Raw genomic sequence first — 12,465 nt, forward strand, 5'->3', positions numbered from 1 at the left:
TGTTACAATGATCCTGAACAGCTCTAAAATTAAGCTTTTTTTTTTTAGTTAAAACTCAGGTCAGGCTAATTCATTAGTAGGAAAAAAGACGTGAAAGACTTCAAGAAGTCTAAATTGGCAAAGCTTTTAATGTCTTAAGAGCAAATCAGTGGTCAGGAAATTAGCAAGAATTAAACCAACCGATAAAATAACTTGGCACTTGAGAGCTTTTCCTTTTGGTTTTCTTAAATGTTTAGCCTTGTGGGTAAACTTACGTCAGTGTTGTTCCATAAAGTGGCACTTTTGTGAACTTCTTGACATCAAATATTTGCCTTAAACATACAGCATTTGGCAGACGCCTTTATCCAGACCAACTTACAGTTATCTCAGTTATACAGCTGAGCAAATTGAGGGTTAAGGGCCTTGCTCAAAGACCTAGCAGCGGCAGTATGTGGTGTTGGGATTTGAACCTATGACCTTCTGATTAGAATTCAACATTTTATCCCCTTATCAAGAAGACTACAGAAGTAAATTTCACAAGTAGGAAGGTAATTTTTTAGCTTTTTCCAGTCCTTTACTACAAAAGTAAGCAGGACGTAAGAGTGCTTTTGTCTCATTCTTGCTTTTTTTTTTTTGGCCAATTTGTCCATTAAAAGCTAAATAACGTTTACACTGGGTTTTCTTGCATCCATGATGTTGGCACGTCTGCCTGAATCCTTGACTTAGTGAATACTTGAATACTTATGGTATAGCATATTAATATACCTCCCTCTTTTTTTTCCCTTCCTTTTTTTTAAGACCCACCTGATGAATAGCAGCCTCAGTTTAGAGTTGGGGATGGGATCCGAAGAGGACGCCCAGACACAACAACCATAACCTGGGCTTCGTCTTCACTTTCCACTCTAAACCGAGTTTATTAGGAACTACAACACTGGAACCTTTATGAACTTTACATCGGATGGATTTTTTTTCCTTCGGCAAACATCACATCAGACCGTTACAGCAATCATGCAGTCAGGGACATAAACATAGAACATTCAGCCAGTATATACAGTAGATACACTGCTCCTTGTTTACAGTCATCGTGCAGTCAGGGTCTTTGTGCAACTTCAACATTCTGTGTTTATTTTAAATCTCCTGGACTTTTCCAGCTTGTCAAAGCGAACAAGATTGGAGGAGTTTGTTGTTGTTTTTTTTGTTGTATTTTTGTAAAAGGGAGAAATTAACTGTAGCACATACTGCTGATTAAAGGGACCATGCCATTTTTGAGCCAACAATCTTATAGAACTTATATTGTAATGTATATATTCACAAAACACATGCTTGTAAATGTGCTAATACTGTTGTGATAATGCAATTTGGGAACCCTGTCGAGCCACGCAGAGGCTGAATGAACAGTTGCCGTTATGTTTATGGTATAAATAACATCACCCTGAAACTGACATCGTACTTTAAAGAACGACGGGGGAAAAAAAGATTCCCACCCTTGTTACTTCAGTGGCTTTCAAAGATCCTTTTAACCGTCTCGGATTTTTAGAGGAAATAACAACACGACGGTTTTGATGTAATTTAGTTTCTACTGTAGGAATGCACATTTTAAAGCACTGCCCTCTGTAACGAGACTAACAAAAGCTCATGAGCTGAAGTTTGTAGGTGTAGTTTAAAAAAAACACCACCAACAAACAAAAAAAAATATTCACTGATGCCAAATCCTATTTTTGTAGATCTCAGGTCTTAGTGATTATAAACCCTGTGTTTTTCCTGGCAATCGTAAATGATCACTGGCAAACTGGCAAAGTGTGAATGTAACACGTCACAAAAAAAAAGAAAAAAAAAAAAGTCTGTAATTTTGAAACAAGTGGTACTGGGAGTAAATTGATTTCTCTGCTTGATTGTTGCTAGGCCTTTCATATCTCTGTGTGATAACAATGTCAGGTGCTAGATATTTTCTGATCATTGATAACTGTTCTCTTTGTGATAATTATATATATATATATATATATATATATATATATATATATATATATATATATATGACAGTGTTATGCAGGCCTTGAATAAAATGTTTACCTGATTTCGTACGCCCAACGTAAGTTTCCCCCAGATGCTGGTTGTGTGTTTTATTGTTCCTCATTCGAGTCTGTCTCTATTCATCATGGCGTTTGATTAGAGGTCTAACATCAAGATCTAAGTCCCAAATGTTCTAGCTACTAGAAATATTTTAAATCTACATGTATTGAGTATATTTTTGGAATCAAAATTGAAATCTTTTAAAGGTGCTAAAGAAATGGTGCAGCTTCCTAAATGCAGTTATTAAAAAAGCACAGGGGAAAAAAAACAATCCCAGCCCCAGACTTGATTCAGGGCTGAAGGTAGGACGGCGTTAAGGGCCTCCGCAGTATTTACATTTCAAATCTTGGCTCCTTTTTTTCAGAAAGTCATTTAACACATGAAAATTTGAAGAGGAAAAAACTTAAACATACATATCCATACAACATCTACACATATATTATACTACTACATTATATTATTATACTACTACAATACTACATACAACATCTACACATATATTATACTATTCAGTTTCAGTCAGTGGCCCCTTCCTCAGCACCCATGTTTTCATCTCATGTCTGAAGTGTTCATTTTGTCCCTGAATTTTAAAGTCCATGCATTTCTCCTTCACAATGAAACCACTGTGGAATGTTCTGCTAAGCAGGATGCATGTTATGAACTCTCAGACACTGATTGACTTGTTTGTAATTTCAGCAGATGGGAAGTTTTTCCATTTTAGACGGGCAGTTTACAAAACCTCCATCAACTGCATAACCACCAGGGTTTGGGTATTTGGATCTTTCATCTTTGAATGCGCCTTTAAATTGGTTTCATGTGTGTGCAGAATCTCATTGACAGCCCCCAGGCGACCATGTGAGTCATGGGAGGGGGTTCTTTGGTGAGAAGACACCATTCATTTTTTTTCTGGCTTAAAAGCCTTCTTTGTGAGCTGTGAACGTATATAGCAGGGCAGGTCCACTCATAATGTTCAGTACCTGCTGCCTCACACTCGTTCTCCAGCTTCAAGCATGCAGAGCCTGAGCTGTGCGCTGGTCTTGTCCTGCTGCGTTTGGGCAGCTGTTGCTCACAACCAGGATGGAGAAGGTGTCGCTGAAGCCGGAAGGACTAAAAGCGTTCTGGAAGAACCCATTCAGTTTGTTACAAAAACCAAGGATCGATGCTCCATGACTTTGACAGGACACGGGGAGCTGACCAGGATGCGTATCTCCTGTGTGGGCCAAGAAGCATCATACTGGTGCGAGTATCAGGGTAAGCCGGAAAGCTGCCGAAACTACAACACCAACCCTCAGCACTTTTTCAAACAAATCATGTGGGAGCTGCGCAAGTTGAAAAACGCCTGCCAGGGCCCGAAGTTCTTCAAGCCTTCCATTTGTAAGAAAGCATCAGATGAATCTCAGATGATTATAATCAGTGGTTCCTTGTCCACTATGGTACGAAAACCAGCACAGGCGCAAACCACAACTGCCAAGCAGGAGCAAGCCAAACCTGAAGCACCTACGACCGCACCGCATTCCGATCATGCCAAGTCAGAGCAGAAACCAAACCGACAGAAGCCAAAACAAAAGCATGTGAAGCCTCAGCCAACAAGACCTTCACCTGCCAGACCTGGAAAGGCCAAAACAGAGCATGTGAAACCCGTCGCATCCAAACCAGGTTCCAAAACAACTCAGCAAAAGAAGGTTTTGGCACCGAAAGCACCTACACAAGCACCAGCTTCAACCACTCCAGCACCCACAAGGTCAGCGGAGACCCTGGCACAGCAGTACTGCTGGCACAGCATGCAGGACTTCTGCACCAAAGTCATCAGCTGGTTCACGAAATAAAGTAAGACATGCATTGGAGTAGCTTCTGATCAAATTCTAGTCCAAATGTTTACTAATAGTTTTTTTTATTGTTCCGCAGATAAACCTGGAGCTGAAATCCTCACACAATAGTCCGGTGCGGTTCTGTGAAAAGATAGAAGGCAGAAGATATCCAGTGTGCGTCGTTGGAATTAAATGACTTTGACTTTGTCATCATGCACCAGGTGTGAATGATGAAGTTGGTCTCCAGATATGTTTACCTACACTTAAAACCTCATGTATCACACAGACCGTACCTCTCGGATACACTTTGTTAGAAATGGACAGTTACACACCTCCTCAGAGGCTTAGACAAGTTCAGGGACTGAATATTTGTGTTTGTTTTTTCTATGTGAATGAACCAGATTACTTTTATTAACTAGTGTAGCGTACTTCCCTGAAAGAGAAATGTATGAATGTATAATGAATAAATGTTTTCTTTTTAAATCTGTTCGTCTATGGCTGAAGAATCGTCCAGCAGAGGGCGCTGGTGGGATAAAAAACTAGTGCAAAAGAATAAGAAAAAGCTTTGTAAGATGGTATTAGAAAAAAAATTTGAGACCCAAAAAGAAAACCCATCCTCCTCCTCAACACTGAATGTCCATTCATTGTAGTTCTATCATTGTTAAGGTGTGCAACACATCCTGTGGTCCTGAGAAATTGTAGTCCAAATCCATCCTCAAAGTTCTTGTGTTGCTCAGTAATTTCATAAATCTTTGGGCTGTTGATGTGGAACCATGTCCAGCTGAACAATGTGGTCAACAATTTAATAGAACTCCATCCAGAAGTAGGCGTCAGGACAAATCAGGCAGATCCAAAGAGAGGAAAGGGACAGGAACACTGTTTGCTGGTATTTAACATAATGGTTTTATATTGTAATATTGATATTTTATAAAACATACCATTATATTGCTATGTTGTCTAACAAGGGAACAGTTGGGCAAAAAGCCTGAGACCAATATCTAAATCTTATCTAATTTAATTGAATTTTTTTTATTGCAAATTGCAATTTTATTGATGATAACCAAAGGAGAAAAATTTCTGAAACATTTATGAGTTTTTATGTATTTGGGATGTTTTCATTGAATTTCGTTTAAATCCAAACAGCACATTCTGGTGTTTTTATTATTAAATAATCAAATAAAGAGCCAAATAATGTTTCTGGATATCGTGTGTTGTCAATTTAAGACCTTTGTGAAATAGAGATGGATTGTGCCAGTAAAAAAAATTTAAAAATGAAATATTTCATTTAAAATGTGATCCAATTCAATATGACTTCAAAGCCATAAAAGATTTCAAATGACACTTGAAGTACTTTTTTCTGCAAATCACAGTTTAAAGACGATTAAAGCTTTTAGATTTTAGTTTGCTTACATGGTTCTCGGAAAAAGATCTATTACTACTAAAGGTTACAAACTGTAACAAAGCTACTGGTGAAAGACGACTGAAGCTTTGACGGCACTTTGAATGCAGGCGGGACTTTGCATCATTGAGGACAAGCCAAAGCAAGTCCCTTGGTTACGAAATTAACATTCCTGTAAGAGATTATCCAACACTGTGTTTGTGTGTGTGTGTGTGTGTGTGTGTGTGTGCTCGTTCTATAAAAAAGCACTTTCAGGAGTTCAGGTGTTTGGATACTAAACTCCCCCTGCGCAGGAGACACAGTAGGTAACATTATTCACTAATATTTACAGGTTAACATGGGGCCATGTTTTCACAAATGAAATGCTAATTTGAGTTTTTCACCATTTTAATCTTTTTCTTTTCCAATGAAGTAAAAAAAAGTTTTTTGTTATCTATAAAATACTATACAGCTGCCTCAGTGCCTCTAGTTATCCTTTTTAAAGAACAGTAACGTTCATAGATTCTTGAAGCTGATTATAGGTGAAAGTGTAAATGTATAAAGGAGGCTGTATGTGAAATAGTAGTAAAGAAATGTCTAAAAAAAAAATTATTTCTGTAGTATTTTTAACCGAACATATTGGGTGTAACGTAGCTACATTTGTCTATTGTTGATTTTTCTCTTCAGTGGGAGAAATATTCACTATGACCAAATATATAAATATACCGATATTTAACTTTATTTTCGTTTAAAAATTATCCCTTAGCATGAATAAAATCTTTACACACTCTCAGCATCCGGACATTTCCTTTGTCCAAACATTCAGCTGAAATATTGTAAAACTTGCCAAAGATGTTCTTCTCTATTAAAAGGTTTCTTGCAGACCATGTGATCCACTTCATCCCAAAGCAGTTCAACAGCTGGACAGGTCATTCCATGATAGATTACACTCAGTCTATCAGTTTCGCTCTCTCAATAACGCTTGAATGTACGCTTCAGGTCATTGTCTTGTTGTATGCTGAAGTTGATTCCAATGAGCCACAGTCCAGATTAAGTTAATAGGGTTGAAGTATGGAATGGTAGCCATGTTGGTTCAGTATTCCGTTCCCTTGTGGTAGGAACACACTGATAACATATTCTCTCCTGTTCTCTCCATCTTACAAAAGTTCTGCTGTTAAAAAAATGTGGACTCACCTTTATTTTAGTCTAATAGTTCTTGAAGTTCATACACTCAAAGCAACCACAAACAAACAATAAGGTTGTTAATGCAAATATATTAAAACAACATCAATCGGGGCACTACGCTTTTCTCTATTTTTGAACTTGATGCTTTTTGATGTTATTGATTTAGAACTTTGATGTTTCAATAATCAGACACAAATTTAGAGAATTTCATTACTATTTTCTGGGGTGATGTGGCTTAAAAATCCACGTCATCTCTATAGTGGGGAAAACGCCATAAAAAGTTTAAGAACCACTGGTCTAGTCATTCATACACTACAGTACATATAAATTCACGATTGAATTTGCAAAATTCTAAATTTTTTAATGTAAAATGACCAGTAAAAAAAAAAAATACTATAATACAATATTTGAGCTCTTTCTAAAAAGCAATGTATGCATTGTATTCAATCTTTGTTTGAAAAGAAATGGAAATGTGTCTGTAATTTTACAAATGGTATAAAAAATATGTGAGAAATAAGAAAAAAGTGCATTTATAGGAAACTGTAGGGTATTATATTGGAATCTGACCCAACAGGGTTTGCTGAATATACTACATAAGCAGCTGGCATGTAAGCAGTGACGTCAGTGTGTAGTATTCCATCGACAGCTGCGAATCCTCTTTTGAAGCTCTTACCTGCGGTTATGTTTATAGTGAAGGTTGCCACACCTTGACTCCACAGCTAGCACATAAACGCTGGATTCTAAAGTGCTGTATAATCCTCAGAGTTGCACATTCATTTCTGTTGTTTAATTTCCATGTTGTGTTATATATTATATATTGGGTTAAATACGCTGCTGTTGTGTGCATGTGCATTCGCCTGGTTTACAGATTGTTTGTGGTTTCTAGAAAGTTTAATAGCAACATTAGGGTTTAAATCAATATTTGTAGTGTTGAACACTGCTGGTTCCTCCTGAAAGCATTTAATCAGGACTGTTATACATTACCACAGACCTCATAAAGATCTCTCTCTCTCTCTCTCTCTCTCTCTCTCTCTCTCTCTCTCTCTCTCATTTTCTCTTTCTGTCTGTTCAAGTCTCTCATTGTGTCTTTCTTTCTTTCTCTCTCTTTTGTGTCTCTCAGCCTGTTTCTTTTGGAGTATCTATCTATCTATCTATCTATCTATCTATCCATCCATCCATCCATCCATCCATCCATCCATCCATCCATCCATCCATCCATCCATCCATCCATCCATCCATCCATCCATCCATCCATCCTTCCTTCCTTCCTTCCTTCCTTCCTTCCTTCCTTCCTTCCTTCCTCCCTCCCTCCCTCCCTCCCTCCCTCTCAGCATCCAATACCATAAATTATAAAGGGAATAAGGGGGGGGGGGGCATCAAAAGATATAAATAACATATATATAAAATTGCATCTCTCTTTCTCTCTCTCCCTCTTCTGGTCTCGATTTCTCTCTATTTGTCTTACTGAATCTATCTCAGTTTCTTTCATATTTTTCTGTCTAATTCTGAGCCCTCTCTCTCTCTCTCTCTCTCTGTCATTTCTCTCTCTATATATAGCCTCTATCGCTTGTCTTTTTAAGTCTCTCTCTCTCTCTCTCTCTCTCTCTCTCTCTCTCTCTGTCTCTGTCTGTCTGCCTGTCTGTCTGTCTGTCTGTCTGTCTGAGTCTAATATTTTTTCTCCAGTATCACCACCACTTGTTTTGCTGGCACAAAACCCACACTGATATAAGATCAGCGCATTCTATAAGATTATCAGAGGTTATTTTTTTTAACCATTGAAATATTAGACTTTTAACAAGCACATTGTAATCTGTAATCTACAGTGATGATACATCAAGACTTAGTAGCCAATTTTTAACCAGTTACTAAACAGTTTTTGCTGATGCTCCGGATCCCTCAGAATAGTTACTTTGATTTTAACTGCCCACTGAATAAGAAGTGATGAAATATATAAAAGAGTTTTGCAGTATGTTAGAAAAAGAAGTTTTAAAGCTAAAAACAATTTTCATTTGGAAAAAATAAATGAACACATAGAACATGGATCATTAATCAGGATTTAGGACACGACAAAAAAAGCACTGACCACATTACAGACATTTTTCATAGGTTGGAATTTAAACCATGCATTAGCCATTAAGATTATTACTATTCCCAACATAGCATTAGGTGGCATGTTTGGGCCTCTGTAGTTGTCACAAAGCAGCTTTTCAGAAATCCTGGTGTAGATTTAGATCTTTAATAAGCAAAGTGGAGACAAAAGTAAAAAAAAAAAATGTCTCCCTGAGACAGCATGAAGAGAGAAATCCAGAGAGAAACCAGGAATTATTACAGTACAGGGGTGCAAAAATATAAAGGCAAATAGTTCTGTGTAAAAAGTGAGATCATATTGTAAATAAACGTCTGAGATGAGCAGAGTGATTAGATTAGCAGTTTAAATAGATCTGAAGGACAGTGGGTGAGACCTGGCATAGTGTATTTATCTCAAAGTTAATATAAAATTTGACTTATAGATTTTTTTCTACCTGAACTAATGAATAGCTAAAAAGAAGCTTTTCTTTTCATTTATCTCCAGAGTATGGCAAACCTCAAAGGCATGATGCTGATTCTGATCTCCATCTGCATTATGCAGCATTTTCTGCAGGCGAATGCTCAGAAGAAGGAGGGAAAAAGAAGGCAAAAGCAGCACGGCTCCACTCCAAAACCGACGATATCTTCTCCAAATCCTAAAAAGAGCGACTCGAAACACTCAAATGATGACACCGCATTATTCAAAGGCCGGACCATGAATAAAGATGGGACGCAGTGCACATGGGCAGCCACTGAAAGCAGTGTTGAGCACGATGGCACATTTCTTTTGAGCATCACCTGCAAAACGGGCGCTGAAACGAGTCTCCGCTGCGTGTACAGCGCAAAACCCAGGTTGTGCCCGGAGTACACATCCAATGTCAATGCGTTTTGGAAACAGATCAGCCGTTCCCTCAAGAAGCAGAAGAATTTATGTCGTGACGCCAAAGCTCTACTCAAGGCGAAAATGTGCAGAAAAGCACCGAAAGGAGCACACTTTGCTTTCAAAACTACTCCAAAGCTTCATTCTACTCCTGCGAGGAAGAAGAAGCCGTGCCCAGACATTACTAATAGACAGAAATTGGCTGAGGAGTATTGCAGCAGCTCTTGGTCTTCATTCTGTACCTTCTTCTTTGCTATGGTTGAGACTGAGGATTGCTAATCTACTAAATGTAAAATCAGAACTTTATTTTTCACATCAAATTCTACTCACAAATCAGAAGAACAGCACCGCGTGGCCCAAAATTACATAGATACCTGACCATCACAACCATCTGAAGCTCTTCCCCTGAAGATTTTCCAATTTGGAAGCACACAACTGTATAGAACATTTCTGTATTGTGTGGAAATAATTTCCCTTCATTGCAACTAAGAGTTCAAGTTTATTTCTATTGCGCTTTTCACAACGGATATTGTCTCAAAGAAGCTTTACAGGACTTAAGAATTAAAGTAAATCATGTGTTTATATCTCTGAGAGTTCAAAACTCTTCCAGTATGAAAATGCTCCTGTACACAAAGCAAACTCCATGAATATATGGTGTGTTGAGGTTGGAGTGGAAGAACTTCTGCACATAATTCAATCCCACTTTACATCTTTTATGAAAAACTTTACCCCCAGATCTCCTTACCTGACCTCACTAATGCTGTTAAAGCTGAATGAATGATGGTCAAGTTCTTTCAGAATAATGGAGGTTATTCTAATAGTAAAATGGGGACTAAAATCTGAAATTAGATCTTCTCCAAGCACATGTAGGTATCACTCTTTAGATGTCATTTTTGTCAACTAAAATTCATTTTATATGCCTGTGTTCCAGTGGCTGGCCATGTATTTTACACCTAGGCCTTTAGTGGTGTCCTACCTGAATCAATCTACCTCTCAATGCCTTTATTATGACACCACGACTATAGAAACCATCAATAATTATAGAGAAACGTAATATAACAGAGAGCTGCAGCACAGACAGGAATCTCATACAGTGAGAATGAATGCACTAAAACAAAAAACTCAACTATTCAACACATCTCCTTTCACTGCAGCCACAGCTGCTCCTAGAAAAGCATGAATATTGTTTATATGGGTTATATGTATAATGTGTTTTAAACTCTTCTGGCTGAACGTTCCTCACAATGTCCAGCTTTTGTTGAAAAGTCCAAATCAATTTCTTCTCTCTTTGGTCAGCCATTGTGGAAAGGAAAAACAGCAATAATACTCATATTTGAGCTAATGCAGTTTGCAGCAGATGCAGTTTGCAAGATTGGATTAATCTCGCATAATATGTATTTATACAATTGTGCAATATGTCGAGTAAATATTTGCTTTCAAGCATGCCAACAAAGTGTGTGAAAGTTTTTTTTTTTTGTTTTCAGTCATCAAATTTTGTTCAATCTTGTCATAGCTACTGTAGACCGGCTAGTTATCAAAAAAACAATCCAGTTGGCTGCAAAGAGCCCAAATGAAACTTTTATAATTAAAGATTATTAAATTGAACCGAATTCTTATTGTCTGTTAAATCAAGATCTAAAATGTGCATCTTGTCCGCAAATATTATAGTTTTCTAGTTGTTCTAGTTGTAACCAAAATTAGGTAGAAAGCGATCATGTTCAAATTCAGTGCTTAAAGGCATCACGCTGTTTCATTATGACTCAAGATTGTAAATCATTCCTTAAGGAGAAGAAAAAAAACTCGGCTGCATTTCTTTCACCAGGTGCACATAGTATAAGTGTAAACTTTACTCCATTTATTTATTCGTTTTTTCACCACAGTAATAAAATCTTAAATATCACTAAGTTCCCACATCAAAGGATTGAACTTCTTCCTTTATAATTTGGCTTTGTTGAGTTTGTAGGTCGTTTAAACCAAAGAGCTTCAAACACTACTTGTTCGATAAAAGCTGCAAGTCGTGATGACTGCAATGGAGAAACTAAATCTGATAGCATTGTGTGGAGGATGAATAGTGCACATGGAGTCATGTGGTGCTTGTTCAAACCTTTTTTAGGCTTAAAAGCATTGCCACACAAATGAGATGTGTATAATGAATATTGGCATTGCTGTGATTTGGCTGAAAGCTGTCACTAAAATAGAGTAAAAATTGTGTGAAAATTTTGACAAAATATTACTTTATATTTGCTTTGCAAGTCTCATCGAAGACGCCCTATCTATCGAAGAGGAAGTATTTGAGTAAAAGTACTTTTTACTGTAATTGTAATTTCTAGTTTTACTGAGTATCAAAAAATATAAGCAACTTTTACTCTTTACTCAACTACATTTATGATTTAGTGTATATGTCATTTTTCCTCCAGGATATTTTAGATGACAATGATGGTTACAATTCCATTTTGCAATCACAGCTTTGAAAATGTGGTTTTACTTTATCTAAAATAATTTACTTCAATTTTATTTTACACTAATTGTTCTTTGAGAAGTGATACTGTAATTTTATTTGTTAACTAAAGATATCTTTATGAAAAATTGCTTTACTACTTTGTCTTTGTTTTTTTGATCATTGTTTCACTCTGGCATGTCGAATAGACTGTTGTGTTATTGTGTTAACGTGGCTGTTGTGTTAATGCAGTGTTCAGCTGTACAATTTGATTTGTATTTTAGTAAATAAAATCTCACAAATCGCTTAGTTTGGGCTTTTCTCCATCATGTGTCTTGGTGTTGAGGACAGTCAAATACTGTTAAAAATACTGACAGATACTTTAAGACACGTCAGAAGTCCAATAAGACTCAAGCCATTTATTTATGTATGTTGTTTACTCAAGTATGATTTACATGATGTAAAAACATCACAGTAAAACATCACATAGGATTATATTAAATATATGTACTCTTGGAACATCACTTGACCAATCAAATTCGAGGAGCAGACTATTGTACAAATGTTATGATGTTTGGAAAATCTTTCTCATATCAGTGCGATTAAAAATCATTCAGAAGACCTGTGAACTGTTTCACTGCCTTACTTTCTGGTTTAATTA

The 12,465-nt window shown here is 37.0% G+C and overlaps 2 protein-coding genes across 12 annotated transcripts in view; both read left to right on the forward strand.

Moving 5' to 3' along the window:
- prom1a (prominin 1a) overlaps positions 1-1,253 on the forward strand; it is a 61,748-nt gene extending 60,495 nt beyond the window's left edge. For all 11 annotated transcript variants that reach the window (XR_006925805.1, XR_006925807.1, XR_006925806.1 and 8 more), the window contains one exon: positions 778-1,253. The gene's annotated coding sequence lies outside the window, so the exon portion shown is untranslated. The remainder of the gene's footprint in view (positions 1-777) is intronic.
- Positions 1,254-5,514: 4,261 nt separating this feature from the next.
- fgfbp1a (fibroblast growth factor binding protein 1a) lies at positions 5,515-12,113 on the forward strand. Its single transcript, XM_046848824.1, has 2 exons — positions 5,515-5,557; positions 8,993-12,113. The coding sequence occupies exon 2, from the start codon at positions 8,996-8,998 to the stop codon at positions 9,644-9,646; it is 651 nt and encodes a 216-aa protein (XP_046704780.1). The 5' UTR covers positions 5,515-5,557; positions 8,993-8,995; the 3' UTR covers positions 9,647-12,113.
- The last annotated feature ends 352 nt before the right edge of the window (positions 12,114-12,465 follow it).

This window comes from Silurus meridionalis, chromosome 5 (assembly GCF_014805685.1).
Source record: "Silurus meridionalis isolate SWU-2019-XX chromosome 5, ASM1480568v1, whole genome shotgun sequence".
In the NCBI taxonomy this organism is placed as follows: domain Eukaryota; kingdom Metazoa; phylum Chordata; class Actinopteri; order Siluriformes; family Siluridae; genus Silurus; species Silurus meridionalis.

What these genes read in the sequence shown, in the direction of transcription:
- fgfbp1a (XM_046848824.1), top strand. Translation starts at nt 8,996, where the DNA reads ATGGCAAACCTCAAAGGCATGATGCTGATTCTGATCTCCATCTGCATT.